The sequence below is a fragment of the Salmo salar genome, chromosome 12 (genome assembly GCF_965601325.2).
Source record: "Salmo salar chromosome 12, fSalSal1, whole genome shotgun sequence".
Lineage (NCBI taxonomy): Eukaryota > Metazoa > Chordata > Actinopteri > Salmoniformes > Salmonidae > Salmo > Salmo salar.
In genome coordinates this window covers 65,675,920-65,702,522 of record NC_138302.1, presented here as the reverse complement: position 1 = coordinate 65,702,522, position 26,603 = coordinate 65,675,920, and the positions used below count along the sequence as shown (strand labels likewise).

The 26,603-nt window shown below is 42.7% G+C and overlaps 1 protein-coding gene across 1 annotated transcript in view; it reads left to right on the top strand.

Moving 5' to 3' along the window:
* Positions 1 to 26,082, top strand: part of LOC106565594 (sodium channel protein type 8 subunit alpha) — a 115,071-nt gene extending 88,989 nt beyond the window's left edge. Inside the window, exons 22-28 of the mRNA XM_014132896.3 lie at positions 1,224 to 1,346; positions 17,200 to 17,484; positions 19,192 to 19,245; positions 19,429 to 19,566; positions 21,330 to 21,434; positions 21,651 to 21,921; positions 22,301 to 26,082. Coding sequence (XP_013988371.1) covers positions 1,224 to 1,346; positions 17,200 to 17,484; positions 19,192 to 19,245; positions 19,429 to 19,566; positions 21,330 to 21,434; positions 21,651 to 21,921; positions 22,301 to 23,463 — 2,139 coding nt within the window. The 3' untranslated portion in view covers positions 23,464 to 26,082. The remainder of the gene's footprint in view (positions 1 to 1,223; positions 1,347 to 17,199; positions 17,485 to 19,191; positions 19,246 to 19,428; positions 19,567 to 21,329; positions 21,435 to 21,650; positions 21,922 to 22,300) is intronic.
* Positions 26,083 to 26,603: the final 521 nt, after the last annotated feature.

Below are 26,603 nucleotides of genomic sequence, written 5' to 3'. Positions count from 1 at the left end.
TGATAGAGATCATTTTAATATTAAATCTACCTCTTTGAGATAAAGAAACCCATGGTATAGAATAGCATAGTTTCATGGGTAGTACTCAATACATTATGTATATATATCTAATGTGCATTTTCATGAATGAGTGAAACCAAAAGATCAGCTCTTTCTCAAACACAGCCTTTGTCAACAGTTCCCAGAAGAGAAGACGTCTGTCCCTTCAGAGCTGTGATAAAGTATAGTATTTTTCACTGGTAGAATCTAAATATGTTTTAGACATATTTGCAAATCCCTTTCAATGAAACTGTCCCCTGTTTCTCAATGCCCATATGACAGTCCAGAGTCCTCTGCCATTTGATGAGGAATAAAAGCAGTATAATATGTTTTCCCTTGACCCAAATCCCCCCCTGACAGTATCACATTATCATGGATGGTCATGGAAGACAGAGGGGAAGGGAGCTCAAGTTTTCCAACAGGCATGGTGTCCCGTGGTCTCTGTGCCTCTTTGATTCCTTGTGCCTCTCTGTCCTGTAACTGCTCTACCACTGTGTCAAACCACATCTTTGGTCCCTTGGGTCACCTTATGTAGGCTATGGCTCCGTCATCAGTTCAATTTGTGGTCTAGAATAGAATGAAATGTGAGTATAAGATTGCTCAGGGATGTGCACATTCAACCTGTACCTTCTCTCGCAGGTACCTATAACCGTGTCTATCTTAAAATTAAATGGGGTGTTGTACTGCAGACGAGAGGGACTTGGCTTGGGGGCCGGTGGATGAGGGGCCAGGGTAAGATTCTTGTGGTTTTGTCTCGGGACTCTCCCTTTCACAGGTTGTTCTCTCTCCTACTCGTCCCCACTAGCGTCCTCACCCTCCTGGCTCCCATCTCCATTCTTAAACTGGTACTTTGTGAATTGTGTGAATATTGTACGTTTACTGTGGGTCTTGTGTCATATTGAGTGAATTTTTGTGAACGCATTTCTCCTCTCAAATTTCCCATTTGTTTGATTCTGCTACCTCTTTTTCTCTCCCCTTATTTTCCCCCTCTTTCTCTGTCAACCAAACGTTTCTAACCAGGTATACTGTAGAGCTTATTTTCAAGCTTCACCTGCATTATAAACTAAACCAAAACAACAATCAAAATTGGTCCACTAGGGTCTATCTCTCTGTTACCTTTCTAACTGTTTGGACCCTCTCTCTTCCTTCTCTCTTACTCTCTCTCTCTCTCTCTCTCTGTATAGGTGTCTATAATCACTCTTATAGCTAATGCGATGGGCTACTCCGATCTAGGGCCCGTTAAATCACTACGGACATTGAGGGCATTGAGGCCCCTTAGGGCCCTGTCTCGTTTTGAAGGGATGAGGGTAAGATCTAGAACACCAGGCAGCTGGTCCTTCTGCATGTCCATTCAACAGTTACAGCACCAATGCATGCTATAATGAACTAGACAAGATGATCATGGACAGCACTCACCTCAACTTAGCTAACACTTTCCCAGCCTAATTGTAGCCAAACCAATGTCCAAATTGAGATTCAGGAAAATCAGAAATTAATCCCCACGCTTGTCTCAAAGCAGCGCAATGGCGCTGTCCCAATCAAAACCGTGCTGAAATTACCATCTAGATGACCACACGTGGGTAGGTAATTGCTTCAAATTTATTACAAGGATTGGATAACTTTGGGAGTTTCACTAAGCAACAGTTTGATAGGCCTACATGCCTTCAATTGCATTATCCTACTTTATTCCAATATTTTCATTGTCATTCAGTGATATTTATTCCCACAGTAATTATTTATGGATCCATCTAGTTGTGGTTAAGAAAACAGTGCATGCTTAGTGGTGGGAGATGCGAAGAGATGGACAAAGTGGCATGCCTTGCAAAGTTTATAAATGGTATGAGGATGGTTAACGCACACTGCCTAGCAACCATCAAGAGAGCAGTGCATGCCAAAGCTGCCTCAGCATTACGGCTACGTTTCATACTAAGCCTTAGGCAGAACTTTACTGAAATGATTGCTAGGTCGTTTGGCGGAAATACAAGTTTTGGCTTTGATACCTGCAAGCGGCAATGCCTTTGAGATATAAAGAAAAGAAATGATAACATTGTTATAAAAACGTCTTAGTTTCAAAGGGATACAAGTTTATTTGATTATATCAATATTTGCGCATAAAGGCTTTTCCACTGCCGTTTCTCACATAATACATTTTATCGACACAAAAAGATTACACCATGTCAAACAAACAAATTATCTCTAGGCATTTATAAAATTGTACAAACACTTCCTGTTTCTGTCATAGCTGTCGTGATTTTCTTTGATACGGTATGACTTTACTCGCATAAAAACTGTGGATGGAAATCTGGTTAGTGACCTGGCATTTGCATGAAACGTTATCATTTCAGAAAGTCATGTTTAAAAAAAAAATATATATATATATATATATATATATATATATATATATATATATATATTCACCTTTCTTTAACCAGGTAGGCCAGTTGAGAACAAGTTCTCATTTACAACTGCGACCTGGCCAAGATAAAGCAAAGCAGTGCGACAAAAACAACAACACAGAGTTACACTTGGGATAGACAAACGTACAGTCAATAACACAATAGGAAAATCTGTATACAGTGTGTGCAAATTTAGTAAGGAGGTAAGGCAATAAATAGGCCAATAGTGGCGAAGTAATTACAATTTAGCAATTTACACTGGAGTGATATATGTGCAGATGAGGATGTTCAAGTAGAAATACTTCTGTGCAAAAGAGCAGAAAAACTAAAACAAATATGGAGATGCAGTAGGTAGTTGGTTGGATGGGCTATTTACAGATGGGCTGTGTACAGTTGCAGCGATCGGTAAGCTGCTCTGACAGCTGACACAAAGTTAGTGAGGGAGATATGTCTCCAACTTCAGTGATTTTTGCAATTCGTTCCAGTCATTGGCTGCAGAGAACTGGAAGGAAAGGCGGCCAAAGAGGTGTTGGCTTTGGGGATGACCAGTGAAATATACCTACTGGAGTGCGTGCTACTGGTGGGTGTTGCTATGGTGACCAAAGATAAGGGGGAGCTATACCTAGCAAAGACTTATAGATGACCTGGAGCCAGTGGGTTTGACGACAAATATGTAGCGAGGACCAGCTAACGAGAGCATACAGGTCGCAGTGGTGGGTAGTATATGGTGACAAAGTATATTTGGTGACAAAACGGATGGCACTGTGTTAGACTGCATCCAATTTGCTGAGTAGAGTGTTGGAGGCTAATTTGTAAATGACATTGCCGAAGTCAAGGATTGGTAGGATAGTCCGTTTTACAAGGGTAAGTTTGGCAGCATGAGTGAAGGAGGCTTTGTTGCAAAATAGGAAGGTGCAACTGATATATTAAGAAAGCAATGATTATCTCAAATATCGTTTGAAAGGAATTTCAGGTTAATTGCAATGATAAAATGTTGATTGGTAAAATGGCAATATGTTGCAAAGCTGCCTCATCACAATGTCAAAAACAGAGTTGAGATGTAGAACTTGTGAAAGAAAACTGGAGAATGAAATCACTCATCCCATATGAATGGTACGCCATTTTTTTTACTGAAATTGGCAAGCTATTGTACTTAATTTAGAGCCTTCACTTCTACTATCGAGGGCTTTCAAGCAAGAGATCCTCCCTGTACCCTGTTCCGTCAACTACTGTTTCACGTGTCTCACTCTAACCTTCCGATGTAACACACGACTTACAAGAATCACCCCAGAAAACATGATCCCATTGGCCCCATGTGGGTATTCAGCACGGGCTAGCCCACACCAAGCCCACACCAGCCCAACACGGGCTAGCCATCACCAACCCAACAAAGGCTAGCCCACATGAATCCCACACCAGTCCGACATCACAGAGTTTTCAAACCCAGACTCCCAACAGGACGATATTTTGACAGACCAGACCGGGGTTTGGGATGTCAATGAGAAAAGTGAAAAATGTGACCTTAGTTGTGAATTTTTTTTATTTCTAAAAAAGTATTACAGCAGCTGAACATGTAATTACTCCAACCTTGTGAAAGTGACAAAATTACACGTTTTAATTTTGATCAAAAACAACTTCATATCGAAGGAGTGTCTTTGATTTCACGGCCTGCACATGCCCAATTCGGTGCGACACGACTGTTAGACCCAATGACTTGTTTCAGCACATGAGCTTAGCTAGCTAACATCGCCATGACATCGCCTACAAGTATGATCAGGGATTTATATCACAGAAGCAGTTTCTGGGGTTATTCATACTAAACCATCTTTGCTGACATGGGCTAGCCATCACCAGCCCAACACAGGTTAGCCCACACCAATCCCACACAGCCAAACACAGGCTATCCTACAACAACCTAACACAGGCTAGCCCACACCAAGTCCACATCAACCCAACACAGAACAGCCTACACCAACCTAACATAGGCTTACCCACAACAAACCCACACCAGCCCAGCATGGGCTTTCCCACACCGAGCGCACACCAGCCCGTGTGCACACCACGCCCACAGATATTCAAATGAGCCCCCGCGTCTTTATTATTAAGTAGCTGGTGTGGGCTAGCCTGTGTTGGGTTGGTGATGGCTGATCCACAGCAGCCCAACATGGGCCAGCCCACACCAAGCCCAACTTGGGCCTGCCCACACTAAGTCCAGCATGGACTAGCCCACATCAGCTTCTTCATAACATATAGGAGGAGGAATATTAGAATATTTGTGGGCGTGGTGTGCAAACAGTACTTTTTGTGCAACTGTGTGATGCTCAAAATAAGTCACGTGAAGAAGTCTTTAGTAAGTAAAAAAGTTTGATTTTAATAAATAAATAATAAATCGTCAGCTCAATTTGAGCAGCCTACATGGGACCAATATTTTAGCCTGCATTGGGCCCACATTGTGCCAATGTGGGCATGTTTGCTTGTACCAGTTTCTAGTGAGTACAATTATAGAAAACTGAATGTGTAAGCCGAGCCATTGGGCAGGGCTTAATTGTTGAAGCCTTGGCACGTGAGACACCTACACCAAGTGAGATGCATAGTAACATTTCTCACAGCTTAATATGCCGCAGTTTCTTATTGGTTTTGAACTTCACGTAGTATCATCAGTCAATTTCCTGTGATGGATTTTACCACTACTGGTTGTTATTCTTTGAAATGTTCCAATTCATCCCAAAGGTGTTTGATGGGGTTGAGGTCAGGGCTCTGTGCAGGCCAGTCAAGTTCTTTCACACCGATCTCGACAAACCATTGCTGTATGGACCTCGCTTTGTGCACAGGGGCAATGTCATGCAGGAAAGGGCCTTCCCCAAACTGTTGCCACAAGGTTGGAGCACAGAATCGTCTAGAATGTCATTGTATGCTATAGCGTTAAGATTTCCCTTCACTGGAACTAAGGAGCATGAAACATGAAAAACAGTCCCAGACCATTATTCCTCCTCCACCAAACTTTACAGTTGGCACTATGCATTGGGGTAGGTAGCGTTCTCCTGGCATCCTCCAAACCCAGATTTGTCCGTCGGACTGCCACATGATGAAGTGTGATTCATCCCTCCAGAGAACGCGTTTCCACTGCTCAAGAGTCCAATGGCGGCGAGCTTTACACCACTCCAGCTGACGCTTGGCATTGCACATGGTGGTCTTAGGCTAGTGTGCGGCTGCTCGGCCATGGAAACCCATTTCATGAAGCTCCCGACAAACAGTTCTTGTGCTGACATTACTTCCAGAGGCAGTTTGGAACTCGGTAGGGAGTGTTGCAACCGAGGAGGAGAGACTATTCTACGTGCTACGTACTTCAGCACTAGGCGGTCCCGTTCCGTGAGCTTGAGTGGCATACCATTTCGCGGCTGAGCCGCTGTTGCACCTAGACGTCTCCACTTCACAATAAAAGCACTTAAAGATGTCCGGGGCAGCTCTAGCAAGGCCTAAATTTGACAAACTGACTTATTGGAAAGGTGGCATTCTATGACGGTGCCACGTTGAAAGTCACTGAGCTCTTCAGTAAGGCCATTCTACTGCCAATGTTTGTCTATGGAGATTGCATGGCTGTGTGCTCGATTTTATTCACCTGCCAGCAACGGGTGTGGCTGAAATAGCCAAATCCACTAATTTGAAGGGGTGTCCACATACTTTTGTATATATCTCAGAATTAACCATCTGTAAAGAGCAATGTGAAGCAAAGCCCTAGAAACTCAACTCTTATTCCTGTTCCTTGATGTCAGCATCTAAGTTTTATAGTCTCTTTTCAAACCGTATCCCGGAAGTTCTGCGTTACAGCGTGATCTAAATTTAAAGGCAATATTCGCGCATTAGCGGAAATTATTTGTTGATTTGGATCCCCATTAGATTTGCAGAAGCAGCAGCTACTCTTCCAGGGGTCCACAAAAAATACAAAACATTACAAGTAACAAAACACTGATACACTGATAGACAAGGACAGTCAGACAAATAAAAAATACAATGATATGCAAACAATACAACAACAAAAATTACAAACAATACGACTAAAAATGTATTTGTGCGTTAGTGCGTCTGTATGTGCGTTTGAGTGCGTGTGTGTGTCCCCTCACAGTCCCTGCCGTTCCATTTGCGGTAAACGCTGTATATGTCTTATCAATCGGAAATGACCTTTTAATTTTTATCCTGCAATCTGTAAATCTTCAGCGATACAGATTGAATAGAGCCCTAAACCTCCATAATACAGGATCCATCTGCTATTATTTGACTGATAATGTCTGAAACATTTACTCCATGTAACATGCATGTAATACACATACACCAGAGAACCATGTTTCCCTTCTTGGCAACAGCAGTCGACAATAATAGAAAAACAGAACAACCACTTTACACTCACTTATTGATAAGGTACACTTATAACATCTTCAAGGCCTTGTTATGAAGAGGGAACCAGGTCCATCATCACATTATTATGATGTCCATTTAGTGAGGTTAACTCCCTAGTCTACTCATCAAGGTAACTAAATAGGTGTAGTTATTGAGGTCATTTGCCATAATCACTACACATTCTGAGGGAAACCTTCAGCAAAGTCCACTCTGACTGTCTTGTCAAGGTGGGAACATGGCTCTGTAAATGAGCCTGTATGACTGTGCATGCCAGGCTCAGCTCAGCCCTCTAAGAGCTTCTGGATGTCCTGCATTAAAACATCAAATGTACATCGCCGGAGCATTACACTGTGTGCTACTGCTGACACCGCCACCGCTTATCTGTGTATGACGGGGGGATGGGGGGAATGTAAGGGCATGTTTTGGGGAGAGGTGGAAGTGTCAGCTGCTTTCCATTGTACTGCTGTTGTGACAGATTGGCCAGACGTTCTATGACTGAGATATGTGGATAGGCCTACTCTCTTAGAATTGGTGAATGCGAGGAACCCTGGAGATCCTCAAAGAACCGTGGAGTTCCTCAAGAAACTATTGCTAGTCAGTGGTTCATATTTGCACCTTTGGTTATTTGAGGGGTTCTTGGAAGAACCTTTAATGTTTCAATTTAGCAAAGAGTTCCTGAAGAAACCCTGAACCAGAGGCATGGCTGAGTAGGGGCATGGCTTTCAGATAGATATTTTTAGACCACCCGTTAGAGTGCATGTAATTCCAATTAATCTGTTCTATTGTCATCACATGTTAAAGTGGAGCACTGACAGTTTTGTAACATCAATTAGGCTTAGAAAGGTCCCTTAAGAGCCTATGCAAATCCTAAAGTTGAAGTAGTTACCACTTTATTACTTTATGTAATCACCAATGTTAAGAAAAGAATGTTGGCACTTGTTTACATTTTCACAGTACATCATATATCATAAATAAACTGTCAACAAATGTCAAAAACTTTCAGGAATTAAATATACATAATTAAAAGTTTCAAATCAAATTTATTTATATAGCCCTTCTTACATCAGCTGATATCACAAAGTGCTGTACAGAAACCCAGCCTAAAACCCCAAACAGCAAGCAATGCAGGTGTAGAAGCACGGTGGCTAGGAAAAACTCCCTAGAAAGGCCAAAACCTAGGAAGAAACCTAGAGAGGAACCAGGCTATGAGGGGTGGCCAGTCCTCTTCTGGCTGTGCCGGGTGGAGATTATAACAGCACATGGCCTAGATGTTCAAATGTTCATAAATGACCAGCATTGTCAAATAATAATAATCATAGTAGTTGTCGAGGGTGCAACAAGTCAGTAACACAAGAGTAAGTGTCAGTTGGCTTTTTCATAGCCGATCTTTGAGAGTATCTCTACCGCTCCTGCTGTCTCTAGAGAGTTGAAAACAGCAGGTCTGGGACAGGTAGCATGTCCGGTGAATAGGTCAGGGTTCCAGCAGGTCTGGGACAACAGGTCTGGGACAGGTAGCATGTCTGGTGAACAGGTCAGGGTTCCATAGCTGCAGGCAGAACAGTTGGAACTGGAGCAGCAGCACGGCCAGGTGAACTGGGGACAGCAAGGAGTCATCAAGCCAGGTAGTCCTGAGGCATGGTCCTAGGGCTCAGGTCCTCCGAGAGAGAGAAAGAAAGAAAGAGAAAGAGAGAATTAGAGAGAGCATATTTAAATTCACACAGGACACCGGAAAAGACAAGAGAAATACTCCAGATGTGACAGACTGACCCTAGCCCCCAGACACTGAAACTACTGCAGCATAAATACTGGAGGCTGAGACAGGAGGGGTCAGGAGACACTGTGGCCCCATCCAATGAAACCCCCGGACAGGGCCAAACAGGTAGGATATAACCCCACCCACTTTGCCAAAGCACAGCCTCCACACCACTGGAGGGATATCTCCAACCACCAACTTACCATCCCGGGACAAGGCCGAGTATAGCCCACAAAGATCTCCGCCACGGCACAGCCCAAGGGGGGGCGCCAACCCAGACAGGAAGACCACGTCAGTGACTCAACCCACTCAAGTGACGCACCCCTCCCAGGGACGGCATGGAAGAACACCAGTAAGCCAGTGACTCAGCCCCGGTAATAGGGGTAGAGGCAGAGAATCCCAGTGGAAAGAGGGGACACCGTCCAGGCAGAGACAGCAAGGGCGGTTCGTTGCTCCAGCCTTTCCGTTCACCTTCACACCCCTGGGCCAGACTACACTTAATCATAGGACCTACTGAAGAGATGTGTCTTCAGTAAAGACTTAAAGGTTGAGACTGAGTCTGCGTCTCTCACGTTGGTAGGCAGACTATTCCATAAAAATGGAGCTCTATAGGAGAAAGCCCTGCCTCCAGCTGTTTGCTTAGAAATTCTAGGAACAATTAGGAGGCCCGCGTCTTGTGACCGTAGCGTACGTATAGGTATGTACGGCAGGACCAAATCGGAAAGATACGTAGGAGCAAGCCCATGTAATGCTTTGTAGGTTAGCAATAAAACCTTGAAATCAGCCCTTGCCTTAACAGGAAGCCAGTGTAGGGAGGCTAGCACTGGAGTAATATGATCACATTTTTTGGTTCTAGTCAGGATTCTAGCAGCCGTATTTAGCCATTAGAGTTAATAAAGATCAGTTGAAAGCCATTAGAGTTAATAAAGATCAGTTGTGAGTGTTTGCATGGGTCCTTAAAATTTGTTTTTATTATCCTGTTGTTCCGAAACCTGTTAGCCCCCAGAGGAGCCTCTCCCCAGGCGCCTCGGCACAACCAGCCTGTTCAAGTCACCAGGACCGTGTGTGCATGTGCGACATCCCATCCTCGGGTCACTGCAGCTTGTATCGCCGTGCCGGACACACCAGGATGGACCTTGGCACTGGCTCAGCCAAGCAGAACAGACCAAACTGCGCAAGATGTTGGGGCAATGAAACCATTAACTCACAACCTTGCGCAGTAGATGATAAAGGAGCTATAGACAATCCACATGTGAGAGAACACACATTCAACAGCCAATACTCTGGTTATCAAAGTATAGTGCTGCCTGAGGGTCTGACCCCCATCTGCTTCTTTGCCTAAAATTGGATACCTAGTCAGTTGTTCAACTGAAATGTGTCTTCCGCATTTAACCCCTCTGAATCAGAGAGGTGCAGGGGGCTGTCTTAATCAACATCCATGTCTTCAGCTCCCGGGGACAGTGGGTTAACTGCCTTGCTCAGGGGCAGAACTATATATTTTTACCTTGTCAGCTCAGGGATTCAATCCAGCAACCTTCTGGTTACTGGCCCAATGCTCTAACCACTAAAATACCTGCCGCCATGGCATCAAACACAGACTGCGAATCCCAAACCACTCCCTACTAACTCGATCGGAGAGAGTGGCGATGTGATCAATAAACCCATCAACTTTGGGACACACTCCTGACTTGAATGATGTAATTCATGTTCCATTTTTAAATAATAAAACAAGCATGAAATTCAAATGAACAAATTCCCTCTGTTGTTTTACAAGATATAGCCTAAACTTGAGTAACAGTTAAACATTTAATTTGGGAGATATTTCATCTGTTACGCGTCAAGTCTCGAAATCAGACAAACAAATGCACGTGACATATAATTAGGCACGCCTCTCCATTCTTTTGTATTAAATTGTGCAAACTCCAAACATATTGCAGTGCATGTCAGGATAGCACTTCGCTCTGTTGCCTGCAGCCTTGCTGGCTCAGTCGATGTGGATATCCGATGGTCTAATTAGCACTTACACCCTCGATAATTTTCACTCCCTCAGCTTTGGGACACTTGTACAAATGGCTTGAAGCGTTTGAATGCGCAAATGGAGGGCCGAGGGGTGAGGGGAAGGGGGTGATTTGGGATTCAGACAGAAAAATATTGAGAAATCACACATAAATGGCAACAATACATTTTCGAGGGTTAGTGTTGGGTTTGGCGCTGGCTGCCTGTCAGGCGATGCCCATTCCCATACCCCAACAACAAAGCTTGGAGCCCAGTCCCAGAGTGTGCCGCATGCCACTCTGCACTGCCCCGTAAATCAGGTGGAACCAGGATCTGTATCACCAGCTTCTTTGCCTGAAATGGCATCAAGCACAGAAAAGAGAAATCACATGTAACAAATGGTAACAATACAGTGAGGGAAAAAAATATTTGATCCCCTGCTGACTTTGTACGTTTGCCCACTGACAAAGAAATGATCAGTCTATAATTGTACTGGTAGGTTTATTTGAACAGTGAGAGACAGAATAACAACAAAACAATCCAGAAAAACTCATGTCAAAAATGTAATAAATTGATTTGCATTTTAATGAGGGATATAAGTATTTGACCCCCTCTCAATCAGAAAGATTTCTGGCTCCCAGGTGTCTTTTATATAGGTAACGAGCTGAGATTAGGAGCACACCCTTAAAGGGAGTGCTCCTAATCTCAGCTCGTTACCTGTATAAAAGACACCTGTCTACAGAAGCAATCAATCAATCAGATTCCAAACTCTCCACCATGGCCAAGACCAAAGAGCTCTCCAAGGATGTCAGGGACAAGATTGTAGACCTACACAAGGCTGGAATGGGCTACAAGACCATCGCCAAGCAGCTTGGTGAGAAGGTGACAACATTTGGTGCGATTATTTGCAAATGGAAGAAACACAAAAGAACTGTCAATCTCTCTCGGCCTGGGGCTCCATGCAAGATCTCACCTCGTGGAGTTGCAATGATCATGAGAACGGTGAGGAATCAGCCCAGAACTACACGGGAGGATCTTGTCAATGATCTCAAGGCAGCTGGGACCATAGTCACCAAGAAAACAATTGGTAACACACTACGCCGTGAAGGACTGAAATCCTGCAGCGCCCTCAAGGTCGCCCTGCTCAAGAAAGCACATATACATGCCCGTCTGAAGTTTGCCAATGAACATCTGAATGATTCAGAGGACAACTGGGTGAAAGTGTTGTGGTCAGATGAGACCAAAATGGAGCTCTTTGGCATCAACTCAACTCACCGTGTTTGGAGGAGGAGGAATGCTGCCTATGACCCCAAGAACACCATCCCCACTGTCAAACATGGAGGTGGAAACATTATGCTTTGGGGGTGTTTTTCTGCTAAGGGGACAGTACAACTTCACCGCATCAAAGGGACGATGGACGGGGCCATGCACCATCAAATCTATGGCGAGAACCTCCTTCCCTCAGCCAGGGCATTGAAAATGGGTCGTGGATGGGTATTCCAGCATGACAATGACCCAAAACACACGGCCAAGGCAACAAAGGAGTGGCTCAAGAAGAAGCACATTAAGGTCCTGGAGTGGCCTAGCCAGTCTCCAGACCTTAATCCCATAGAAAATCTGTGGATGGAACAGAAGGTTCGAGTTGCCAAACGTCAGCCTCAAAACCTTAATGTCTTGGAGAAGATCTGCAAAGAGGAGTGGGACAAATCCCTCCTGACATGGGTGCAAACCTGGTGGCCAACTACAAGAAACATCTGACCTCTGTGATTGCCAACAAGGGTTTTGCCACCAAGTACTAAGTCATGTTTTGCAGAGGGGTCAAATACTTATTTCCCTCATTAAAAAGCAAATCATTTTTGACATGTGTTTTTCTGGATTTTTTTGTTGTTATTCTGTCTCTCACTGTTCAAATAAACCTACCATTAAAATTATAGACTGATCATTTCTTTGTCAGTGGGCAAACATACAAAATCAGCAGGGGATCAAATACTTTTTTCCCCTCACTGTACATTATCAATTGCAATCGGAGAAAAGGAGGGGTGAAGCGTCGAAAGACATATCTACCTTTCTCCACCTTCCAGGACATCAATCAACCTTTTGGGTTAGTTTATTTTGACACATGAATCTTAATGGTATTTTGTAATTGTATTTTGTAATTTTTACCCTTCCCTAATCAGGGCCAACCGAAGTTATGTTGTTTATCTACCTTGGTTAAAAGTTAATTTGTGGATTTTCTTACCTTCTTAATGCGTTTGTGCCAATCGGTTGTGTTGTGACATGTTAGCGGTAGTATACAGAAGATAGCCCTATTTGGTAAAAGACCAAGTCCATATTATGGCAAGAACAGCTCAAATAAACAAAGAGAAATGACAGTCCATCTTTACTTTAAGACATACTCCGGAAAATGTCAAGAACTTTGAAAGTTTCTTCAAGTGCAGTTGCAAAAACCATCAAGCGCTATGATGAAACTGGCTCTCATGAGGACTGCCACAGGAAAGGAAGACCCAGAGTTACCTCTGCTGCAGAGGATAAGTTCATTAGAGTTACCAGCCTAAGAAATTGCTGGTCAAATAAATGCATCACAAAGTTCAAGTAACAGACACATCTCAACATCAACTGTTCAGAGAAGACTGCATGAATCAAGCCTTCATGGTCGAATTGCTGCAAAGAAACCACTACTAAAGGACACCAATAATAAGAAGAGACTTGCTTGGACCAAGAAACACGAGCAATGGACATTAGACCGGTGTAAATCTGTCCTTTGGTCTGATGAGTCCAAATTTGACATTTTTTGGTTCCAACCACTGTGTCTTTGTGAGAGGCAGAGTAGGTCAACGGATGATCTCCGCATGTGTGGTTCCCACCGTGAAGCATGGAGGAGGAGGTGTGATGGTGTGGGGGTAATTTGCTGGTGACACAGTCTGTGATTTATTTAGAATTCAAGGCACACTTAACCAGCATGGTTACCACAGCATTCTGCAGTGATACGCCATCACATCTGGTTTGCGCATAGTGGGACAATCATTTGTTTTTCAACAGGACAATGACCAAACATACCTCCAGGCTGTGTAAGGGCTATTTGACCAAGATGGACAGTGATGGAGTGCTGCATCAGATGATCTGGCCTCCACAATCACCCAACCTCAACCCAATTGAGATGGCTTGGAATGAGTTGGACCGCCAGAGCAGATGCAGAAGGAGTGGGGCCCTACTCAGAATCAGGCAGCGTGCATACAATCCACCACTTCAGAGTATATTACTTGATAACGTTTAGTCTGTGGACAATAAAGTAGATGAGTTCAGGGCGAGGATCCCCTTCCAGAGAGTTATCAGGGACTGTAACATACTCTGTTTTACGGAATCATGGTTTTCTCTGGATATATTGTCACTGTCCATTCAGCCAGTGGGCTTTTCCGTCCATCGTGCCGATAGAAAGAAAGAACTCTGGGGAAAAAAGAAAGGCGGTGGGGTATTGTTCATGATTAACAACTCCTGGCGTGATTGTGGTAACATACAGGAACTCAAGTCCTTTTGTTCTCCCGATCTGGAATGTCCCAACATCAAATGCCGAACATGGACGTGTACAAACACACCAGCTACGACCTCCGTAAGGCAATCAAAGAGGGAAAACAACAGTACAGGTACCAAGTGGATGCCCAATTCAATGGCTCTGACATAAGAAGTGGCAGGGACTCCAGACAATCATGGATTATAAAGGGAAAACCAGCCACGTCGTGGACACAGACGCCTCGCTCCCGGACGAACTAAACATCTTCACCCACTTTGAGGAAAACAGAGCCGCCAACGCGGGCCCCAATGCTCACAAGGACTGTATGCTCTCATTCTCCGTGGCCGACGTAAGTTAGTCATTTAAGCGTGTTAACCCTTGCAAGGCTGCCGGCTCAGATGGCATCCCAATCCATGTCCTCAGAGAATGTTCAGACCAGCTGGCTGGAGTGTTTACTGACATTAAATCTCTCCATATCTCAGTCTGTTGTTCCCACTTGCTTCAAGATGTCCACCATTGTTCCTGTACCCAAGAAAGTGACGGTAACTTAGCTAAACTAAACTTCTGTCATCATGAAGTGCTTTGAGAGGCTAGTTAAGGACCATATAATCTTCACCTTACCCGACCCACTACAATTCACATAGCGCCCCAACAGATCCACGGACAACACAATCATCCTATCCCGAGGGGACAAGACAAATACATATTTAAGAATGCTGTTCATCGACTACAGCTCAGCCTTCAACACCATAGTGCCCTCCAAGCTCATCACTAAGCTCAGGGCCCTGGGCCTGAACCTTTCCCTGTGCAACTGGGTCCTAGACCCCAAGTGGTGAAGGTAGGCAACAACACCTCTGCCGCACTGATCCTCAACACAGGGGCCGAACAGGGGTCTATGCTCAGCCCCCTCCTGTACTCCCTGTTCACTCATGACTGCATGGCCACGCACATCTCCAACTCAATCATCAATTTTGCTGATGACACAACAGTGGTAGGCCTGATTACAAACAACTATGAGACAGCCTACAGGGAGGAGGTGAGAGCCCGGGCATAGGCGAGCCAGGAAAATAACCTCTCCCTCAACATCAACAAAACAAAGGAGCTGATCATGGACTACAGGAGACAGCAGAGAGAGCACACCCCCATCCACATCGATAGGGCCGCAGTGGAGATGATCAAAAGCTTCAAGTTCCTCTGAAATGGTCCCTTCACACAGACAGCATGGTGAAGGCGCAACAGCACCTCTTCAACCTCAGGAGGCTGCAGAAGTTTGACTTGGCCCCAAAGACACTCACAAACTTCTACAGACGCACCATTGAGAGTATCCTGTCAAGCTGTATCACAGTTGCGCCTTCCACAATTGCACCTTCCACTACCGCATGGCTCTCCAGAGGGTGGTTCGGTCAGCCCAATGCATGACCGGGGGCACGCTACCTGCCTCCCAGGACATCTACAGCACCCAGTTTCACAGAAAGGCCATGAAAATCAAGTTGGACCTCAGACACCTGAGCCACGGCCTGTCCACCACTCCACCATCTAGAAGGCGAAGACAGTACAGCTCCATCAAAGCTGGGACTGAGAGATTGAGAAACAGCTTCTATCGCTAAGCCATCAGACTGTTAAACAGTTACCACTAGCCGGCCTCCGCCCAGTAGCCTGCTCTGAACCTTAGTCACTGTTCTAGCCGGCTATCACCCGGTACTCTACCCTGCACCTTAGAGACTGCTGCCCGATGTACACTATGTACAATGACATCACTTTAATTATGTTTACATATGGCTTCACCCACTTTCTATTTATATACTTTATTCTAGTCATGGCTCATCCTATTCAAAAAAATCTGGATTATGTGTGTATTGTTTTTTTTATTGCTAGGTACTGTTGGAGCTAGAAACACAAGCATTTCGCTGCACCTGCGATAACATCTGCATATCTGTGTATGCGACCAATAAACTTTGATTTGAAACCAACACCACCCACAGCTAAGCAAGCTAGCAGGCTAACAAACAACCACAGCTGCCACCAATTATCTACTTAAACAAGGGCTAAAGGGGACAAAAGGAAGAGAAAGGAAAGAACATTTGTAGGCTAACTGTAGCCAAGGGGGGCAAGTTAGCCAGCTGCTAGCAGGCCCAAACTGAAGGTTAACCAACCAGCAAGCTAGCTAGCTAACAAACAATTGCTATACTAGACTACCCAATAAGTAGAAGCAATCTAGAAACAAAAACTAAGAAAACCAGGAAATAAGGAGGCTAACACATCCTAACAATGATGCACCTGTAGTTCCCCTGACAGCCACTCCAGCTGGTTGCAAAAAAACAAGAAGAAAAGAAAGATAAATCTGAAAAAAAACAATATTAAATCAAAAGGCACCCTCTAACCTCTTGAGCATAGTCAAAAAGCATCAAATGACTATTATTAATATTATATAAGAATATGTAATATACATAGATTTTCAATGAAAATTGAAGTACAAACTTAACAAGATCAACAAGTATAACATTTACTCTAATGGGTGACCACAAATAACTACCTGAAAGCCACGCCTCCAATAAGCCACGTCTCCAATCTTATAATAGTCTGCCACCTCTTCAATATTTTTTTTAAAAGGTTCAAAATTGAACCCTTCTGATCAAAAAAAGGTTCTGGTTTGAACCTTTTACACAGGGATTTCTCAAAGACCCTTTTCTGAGGGGTTCCTCGAGGAACCTTTTTGACATGGAAATAAGCCACATCTCGGCGTGGTAGTTTTTAAAACCCCAAAAGGTCCTTCCAGGCATCTTTACTTCAAAGAGTGTATATTATCTGCATACACATTAAAGGCTTCAAATAGGTACACCTGATTTATGCAAAAATGAGACCTCAATCCCAGTATTCACTGTGCTTTGCCCAAGTAAACCAGTTGCATATGATATTGTAGAGTAATAGCAACACATAAGGAAATAGTCAAGATAAAAAGATATAAGGCGATCGTCAAGATAAACCAAACTGATGTGCAACTCACATAAGGTATATGACCATTATCGCTGAGAAGGAGTGGGCTTATGTTTGTATGTATGTATATGTGTGAGTTGTATCTCATGCTGCTCCTGTTTCCATGGTCCCGTGTGTAGGTGGTGGTGAATGCCTTGGTGGGAGCCATCCCCTCCATCATGAATGTGCTGCTGGTGTGCCTCATCTTCTGGCTCATCTTCAGTATCATGGGGGTCAACCTGTTTGCAGGGAAGTATTACTACTGCTTCAACGAGACCTCAGAGGAGAACTTTAAACCGGACGTTGTCAACAACAAGACAGAGTGCTTTGCGCTAATCAACGCAAATTACAGTGAAGTCAGATGGAAGAATGTCAAGATTAACTTTGACAATGTGGCTGCAGGATACCTGGCACTTCTACAAGTGGTAAGTACAAGGTCTTTCCTATTGTCATGTCTCTGACTTCTTTAATGTGATGACAAGCTATTTTATGAAATCGATTACCTAACATTTGATTGATTACGTGATTGAATTAAACCATGCAACAATTAACTCGTTAATAACCTGGGGCACCACGGAAGAGTTAGTTTATATAGAGTGGCTATCTTCCGAATCTTTTAGCAGTCAATCAGTCATTAATTATTCTTTACCTTCTACCAGTCTCATCTGAATGTCATAAAAGTCTTGGTTATCTGCACGAACTCAGCCTTTACTATGAATCATCCATACACAAATTGTCTCAATTTATTTACTATCTAATTAAACAATTACAGAATATACAATATATAATAACATTATACAGTAAATACCATCCCTAGTGGACTAAACAAAAACAGTTTGGTTACAACATGATAGATTCAGAGAGGAAAAGGGGGGGGAGACAAAGGAACATGGGTCTCTATCTGACATGGGAAGCTATTCTCGCATAAATATGAATACATATGCACTTTAACAATTGCTCATTTGGATAAAGGAATGTAATCAGTATTTACAACTGAGCTAGTGATCTGAGGCTCTGGTTTGCCCAGTCGAGGTCGCCATTGTCCTTTGTAGATTCTGCCGGATCGTCGTGGAGTGAGATGTTCATCTGCGTCGGTCAATGTTCTTACTAGATTTGCTACCTTTTCAGCTACAGTCTGTTAGGCTGTAATCTAGGACTCACGTCTTCTTGAGTGATCAATAGTTCAGAGTTCATACCATTTCACGTGTGGAGCAAGCTCTCACGCTTTCTGGCCTGTAGAGTTGAAATTAGACTTAGCCCTTTTTAGTATTTGGAACTGAGGTGACTTTGGGTCACAGGGCTTTTATAGAAATGTAGAAAAGGGGTTGGTTCATCATTTCCAACCAATGTCTATTGACTTGGGCGTAGCTACTGGCTGGATACGAGTTACCGTTAAAACACACCATTTTCATTTTAGAAGACATAATCACATTGTTATCTTTTCAAAAGTATTCTTATACTTCGTTAAACATTTTATCCAACATTCAGATGCAAGCCTCATAACTGAGGAACCTATATAAACAGAGTTAGGGTAATGTGGCTGTATTGTCTTTCATGAGGTCACAAACATGAAACAAAACCGACAGGGTCGTAGCTGGCTTCTCCGCCGACCGTTTACACATTCTCCAAAATAGGAATATTGTTCAATTCTCAAATTCTGGGATGCGTAGAATTGGGCGGGAGGAGTCCCTTTGTCTTACTGTGAAACTCTCTCTCCCTCTCTCTCCCGTGATTATGTCTGCATGGTCAGGGAGAGAAGTGTCTCTGCACGGAATTTATGACTGGGTGTTAAGTCATAAAACTGCCCCTTCCTAACAGGAGGGGGTCACATCTCTGCTAGAGGGCTAGTGTCATGACACTATTGATGTTCTGACTTTTCACTCCTTTGGCCCCTTGCCCCTCCTACTTTGGAGAAGGTCAAAGTTGAACGGTAGTTAGACTGCAGAAGTGAATAATCATATTTTTCAGTCAATGGCTTCCTACTGTACCTCTATGTCCTTCATCTTGTAATTTTCCTCCTTCCTTTTCAACACCTCATCCTAATTTCCTCTATTTCTGCTTTACCTTAATTCTTCTTCCCCACTTTTCTTTCCCCCTTTTTCGCACAACTCTATATATCCCCTTTCTCACAGGCCACGTTTAAAGGCTGGATGGACATAATGTATGCTGCCATTGATTCTCGGAAGGTAAGCCTACACTTGAGATTTGTCTCCCTTTTGTTTGGTGGTTGGTATTGTGTGAACAGATGTAACATGTTCCAGAAGAACCTACTAATACTAACTTGTTTGGAAAGGGACTTTTGAACCCACAAAGGGGAATGTAATGAGGGAGAGTTTGGAGCTTGAATGTGTTTTTCCTCTTCTCTGTAGGTGGAGGATCAGCCGATCTATGAAGACAACATCTACATGTATATCTACTTTGTTGCCTTCATCATCTTTGGCTCTTTCTTTACCCTCAATCTCTTCATTGGTGTCATCATTGACAACTTTAACCAGCAAAAGAAAAAGATAAGACCTCTTTTTATTCAAGTTTCAAGTTTTAATGTCACATGCACAAGTACAGTGAAATGCCTTCCTTGCAAACTCAAAACCCAACAATGCAATAATCAATAAATGTTTTACAAAAAAAACCCACATGAAATAAGAACAAGAAATATGAAGGCCTCCTGAGTGGTGCAGTGGTCTAAGGCTGTGCCACTAGAGATCCTGGTTCGATCCAGGCTCTGTCGCAGCCAGCCGCGACCGAGAGACCCATGGGGCTGTGCACAATTGGCCCAGCGTCGTAAGGGGAGGGTTTGGCCAGCAGGGATGTCCTTGTTCCATCGCGCTCTAGCGACTCCTGTGGCAGGCCGGGCGCATGCACGCTGACATGGTCGCCAGGTGTACGGTGTTTCTTCCGACACATTGATGTGTCTGGCTTCTGGGTTAAGCAGGCAGTGTGGCTTGGTTGGGTTGTGTTTCGGAGGATGCACAGCTCTTGACTGTTGCCTCTCCCTAGTCCGTACGGGAGTTGCAGCGATGAGACAAGACTGTAACTACCAATTGGATACCACGAAATTGGGGAGAAAAAAGGCTATAAAGAAATATGAAATACGTAAGTAAGCATACTATATACAGGAAATATTTTTCAAAAGTCAGTTCCAATACCATATTTATAATGTGCAGGAATACTGGAGTGATGGCAGTAGATTATGTAAGGGGACTAGGCAATAGGATATAAGATAAACAGAGTAGCAGCAGTGCTTTTTCACAAGCATTTCGATACACTCGCATTAACATCTGCTAACCATATGTATGTGACCAATAAAATTTGATTTGATTGCATACTATGTGAGTGGGTGTGCATAAATGTATGTGCATATTATGTGTGAGCAAGAAAATTCCTTGGACCTGTTAATAAGATAAAACTATACTGAACAAAAATATAAATATAAATGCAACCATTTCAAAGAGAGGAAATCAGTCATTTGAAATAAACTAATTAGGCCCAAATCTATGGATTTCACAGATATGCATATGTTGGTCACAGATACCTTTAAAAAAATGGGACTCCCAATGGGCGCAGGATTTCATCACGGTATATTTGTGCATTCAAACTGCCATTGATAAAATGCAATTGAGTTTGTTGTCGTTAGCTTATGCCTGCCCATACTATATCCCCACCTCCGCCATTAGGCACTCTGTTCACAATGTTGACATCAGCAAAACGCTTTCGAAAATGACACCATACACGTGGCCTGGGTTGTGAGGCCAGTTGGACGTACTGCTAAATTCTCTGAAAGGAAATTGGAAGCGGCTTATGGTAGAGAAATTAACATTAAATTATCTGGCAACAGCTCTGGTGGACATTCCTGCAGTCACCATGCCAATTGCGCGCTCCCTCAAAACTTGAAACATCTGTGGCGTTGTGTGACAAAACTGCACATTTTAGAGTGGCCTTTTATTGTCCTCAGCACAAATTGCATCGGCGTAATGATCATGCTGTTTAATCAGCTTCTTGATATGCCACACCTGTCAGGTGAATGGATTATCTTGGCAAAGGAGAAATGCTCACTAATGGGGATGTAAACAAATTTGTATACAAGATTTGGGAGAAATAAGCTTTTTGTGCTTATGGAACATTTCGGGGATATTTTATTTCAGCTCATGAAACATGGGACCAACACTTTACATGTTGCATTTATATTTTTGTTCAGTATAGGTTAAGAACAAGTTCCCACATTATTTGGCTCAAGAAGGTTGTAACCAGATGTTTTCTTGTGTCCCTTTACTTTGGAGGTCAGGATATATTCATGACAGAGGAGCAAAAGAAATACCACACTGCCATGAAAAAACTTGGCTCAAAAAAACCACAAAAACCTATACCAAGACCATTGGTGAGTCTCTTCCTTTTACCCAAGGGCTACTTTGGGGGAGGCGTAAATTAGGCGTTTTCTCATTAAAGTAACATTCAAAAGACATGTTGAAAACAAAACTTTACTAACAAACAGACCTTCCAGAATATCCCCTTACCAAATGTGCCTCGCTTTAATTTGTTAAATCTACTAACGTTTCTTTATCCATCCTCCATTATTTTCTCTATTTTCTCTCAGAATAACTTTCAGGGCCTGGTATTTGACTTCGTGACGCAGCAGGTGTTTGATATATCTATTATGATGTTGATCTGCCTCAACATGGTGACCATGATGGTGGAGACGGACGATCAGTCAGAAGAAACTGACAATATCCTCTACTGGGTCAACTTTGTCTTCATTGTTATTTTTACTACTGAGTTTGTGTTAAAGCTCTTTGCCCTTCGCCACTACTACTTCACCATTGGGTGGAACATCTTTGACGTGGTCGTGGTCATTCTCTCAATTGTTGGTCAGTAGTGATTTCATCCCTTTCCTCCTACATGCAGTTGCCTATTGTCTTATATACCTGGTATTTGAGTGCTAGAACCTGAATTGCTGTTTTAATTCAAAGTACTAGAAATGGGTTGCTCTATTTTCTGTCAAAAATCATCTGTCTAGAAGTATCACATTATTATGAAATTTGAGGCCTGGGAAAGTGAGATCATGTGTTAACATCTCCCCCTAGTGGCCCACCAGGCACAGGACAGTTTGTATTATTATTATTAGAAAAATATATGTATGACAGAATGTTATGCTTATAAGGAAACATACTAAAAAGATTGCAGAACATATCAACAATCATACATTTCTCCTTATCCTCTTCTTTCTCTGTGTGCTTCTCTATCCAGGCATGTTCCTCGCAGATATCATTGAGAAGTACTTTGTCTCTCCAACCCTCTTCAGGGTGATCCGACTGGCCCGAATTGGCAGAATCCTGCGTCTGATCAAAGGGGCCAAGGGCATTCGGACTTTACTGTTTGCGCTGATGATGTCACTTCCTGCCCTGTTCAACATCGGGTTGTTACTCTTCCTGGTTATGTTCATCTTCTCTATCTTTGGCATGTCTAACTTTGGCTATGTCAAGCATGGGGCAGGAATCGACGACATGTACAACTTTGAGACATTTGGCAACAGCATGATCTGCCTGTTTATGATCACCACATCTGCCGGCTGGGACGGTTTGTTGTTACCCATCCTCAACTACCCCCCAGACTGTGACCCACAACTGGAGAACCCAGGTGCACCAAATACAGGTGACTGCGGCAACCCCTCGGTAGGGATTTTCTTTTTTGTCATGTATATTATCGTCTCCTTCCTGATAGTGGTCAACATGTACATTGCCATCATCCTTGAGAACTTCGGCGTTGCGACTGAAGAGAGTGCCGACCCGCTCAGCGAAGACGACTTCACGACCTTCTACGAAATATGGGAGAAGTTCGACCCAGATGCCTCGCAGTTCATCACCTATGGCAAGCTTGGAGACTTTGCAGACTACCTCGAGCACCCGCTCCGTGTTCCAAAGCCCAACACCATTGAGCTGATCTCCATGGACTTGCCCATGGTGAGCGGGGACCGGATCCACTGCCTCGACATTCTGTTTGCATTCACCAAACGGGTACTAGGCGATACCGGAGAGCTGGACATGCTAAGGGATCAAATGGAACAACGCTTTATTGCGGCGAACCCATCCAAAGTGTCTTATGAGCCTATTACTACTACTCTGAGGCGCAAGCAGGAGGACGTGTCGGCCAAAATCATACAGCAGGCCTACCGAAACTACCTGGCTAGACGCGGCTTCAAACGCAAGCGCAGACCTGCCAGTAACAATAATGTGAAGAATGGGGGGACGAATCCAGAAAAGGAAAAGAAGGAGGGCACGCCCTCTACTGCCTCTCTCCCCTCCTATGACAGTGTAACCAAACCTGACAAGGAAAAACAGGATGAGAACGAAGGAAAGGGTGGGAAGAAGGATGCCAGAAACCAAAAAGCCGTCAGGGAATCTAAGTGTTAGAATATCGTAATAATAATAATAACAGTAATAATTATTATAATAATATAACTTCAAGCAAAGCGAGAGGAAACCATCTAATCCACAGATGTACAGATTATTTCATTTGCAAGTAAGATAAATAATAATATTAATAATTTTGTTTACAGACTTCATACTATTGATGCAGAGGGAAGGAGCTCAGTCTCTTACAGCTTGAAGACACTTGAACTTGATTTAAACTAAAAAGCATTCTGTCTGACATTGTTGCATCTAGACTACTGATCTTAACAAAAGGGAATGAAAAACAGACAAAATATGGAAGAAATGTCTTTGTTTGCAAAAGGGCAGATAGTGGACTACACATAAGGAACAGAACTCTTAACTAAGAGGAATGAATGAGAAACGCTGATAAGGGATTTAATGTGTGGGATTCCCGCCAGCAATGGATTCCCATGGAAATACAGTGCTATGCAGGAAAAACATGGAAATACTGCTTGATTTGAAGAATCATCTTCCAAAAGCAGCCAGAAGGGCCTCTGTATCATTTAATTTAGACATTCATGGAGGACATTTATGGACATTATCACTCTGTATGAACAAACAGAAGAACGGCTGAGAAGAGAAAAACAAAGACCCAGAGTAGCCTAATGTAAGGTTTTTTTATTTGGTTTGTTAATGCTGAATATACTTGTATCTCCACATAATTTGAGTGGCAAAAAAAGCAAAAAGGTACAAAACAAAAACAACAAACATTTTCACTTAACTCTTCTTCTCATTCTATCTTTGTTATATCCACATCAAAAGGCTTTTTCTACATGGGCTTTCACATCGATTGGTAAAGGGGCTGTTTATTAAGGAGTCATCTTGGGCCAAGGGCTTACATTTACTCAGTCAGATTTCCAAACAAATACATAAATAATTGTGCTTGTTCAGTGCATAGTAATTACTTGCATGATGGCATGTTTTGATCAGAAATCTTGCATGAATAATCATAGTCCACAAGACACTAATACTCAGACCACAACAGTGGCTCGGTTATAGGTTTGAGGTTGTCTACTGTCAAAAATTCAAAGTTAGAAGTAAATCATTAGTATTATGATGAGAAACTTTGTGTCTAATGAATACCAACATTGTGGATTTTATTAGGAGAAATGCAAACTAATTGTATTGCTGCTATGGGATGCAGAAGAGATGAGATTGGATGTCTGTGTGTATCATTGAGTGTATTTGGTGGATTGTTTTAAGAGAAAAAAATGATAATGTAAATCTTAAAAAGCTTATATTTATAATTTCTATGCAGCAATATCACTTACCTAATTGACCATGCCATCTGCCTTTGTTTTTGTGTTGGACGAGGGCATTGTGGGAGTGTCTACGTTGGTAGGGAATTGACAGGTGTAGTAGCAAGCTAGTTTTGATTTCAGATTTTTCTCAAAATGCCAATTTAGACTGTTCTACAAGGTTTGAGTGAGGAAAGAATGTTGTATTTCTGTTTCCAATAACTGCTGTGTTTTATTTCTTTACCATGCGCTGATTCATTTGTACATGTTGTGATGGTTTAATAGTCTATATAATTTTAACATGTATTTTCAGCCATAACTATGAGGGAGTTAATATTGGGCTAGGAAATTAGAGAGAAATAGAAATTGGTGTATAGGGTTAATTATACGAGGAGAAGCCAAAGAGACCTGCCTTGTTACTCATTGTCACCCTTTGTCCTTGGAATGGGAGTGGGTGAACAGTGCCCCCCTGATGCCTATTCTGTTCTTCGTGTCATTGTTAGACAGAGAGACCCTAGAAATATACGCAATGCTTGAAGAGTTCACCCCTTTATCTCAGGAGATATTACAGATGTGTTATAATGAGCTCTGCAACTAATTGCAAGTGAATGTGATGATGAGAGTATTTATGAAAACGCATTTTCCTGTGATTTTGTGTGATATTATGCCACACTGTTGGACAATGGTCTCGGCTGGCAATAGCTCGGGCAGCCATTCGTGCTTCCTTAAAAAAACATTTAGAAATATAGGGCAAGAAGCATCTCTTTGAAACGGCAACATTTTGCTCGCTTGTAAGGGCAGCGTTTGTATAGGTAGCGGATTATATTTCTGGTTGTGTAGCTTTGGACTTTATTCAGGTCTGAATAAAATATAACAATAATACTGCTCACCCCAACAGCAATCAGAGGTACTTAGGAAACACTGTGAGGAGATGTCATGAGAGGTAATATGGATTTGTTTGTTTGAGCAGCACACTAAGTTCTGTCAGAGGCAAACAGTATGTGAACAATGGAGAGTAGGCCCCATAATACAATATTTGTGAAAAATGTGCTCCAAAACCCCTCATCAGCCGTTCACTCCACTTACGTAGAAAGCATACCGTGTAACAAATACCAAATAATGAACAGAGCAGACCCCAGGAAGAGTCACTGCTGCCTTGGCAACAGCTAATGGGGATCCTAATAAAATACTAAAGGTACTACACCCAAGCTTTTGCACTTTCTGGTGTGCAGTGATATCACTTCCTGTTAATGAATAAATCCCCTTCTCAAGTTCTATAGTCCAGTTGCTGCATGAGATCTCCAAAATCATTGTGGGTGTTAACTTGAACCAAATAAAACTCTGAATGATAAGCATAAAAGCTGCTGCCTTCCATTTTCTCCATGCCCATCAAGGATATACATGTATAGATGTGTAAACAGAACAAATAAAAAATATTACATACATCCATTTGAAAAAAATATATACAAAAATAAATCTACAGTTCAGGCTATGTTGTAAATGGCACAAATTGCTGAAAAGTAACGAATGAACCTTTTAATAGACTATAAATAATGTAATATATCATTTTATTTTATGCGTGCATGCATGCGGCGTTTTTTGTAAATAAAGAAATACTTACAAAATGACTGCTATTAATCTAATAAGAAATATGAATACCCATAAATAGAATGGCTTCCAGCTGACACACTTTGTCACACTTGTTAGACTGTGACACATTTGTAAGATGGAGTAGATTTTTGGAGTCACTTTTCACATTAAAGAAGGAGGTAACATAACAAATCGATATTAAGTAGCAAAAACGATGTGAAAATCTATGTATAAATCAATACATATATAGAGCTATACTACATATATATAGAGCTATACTATATATATATA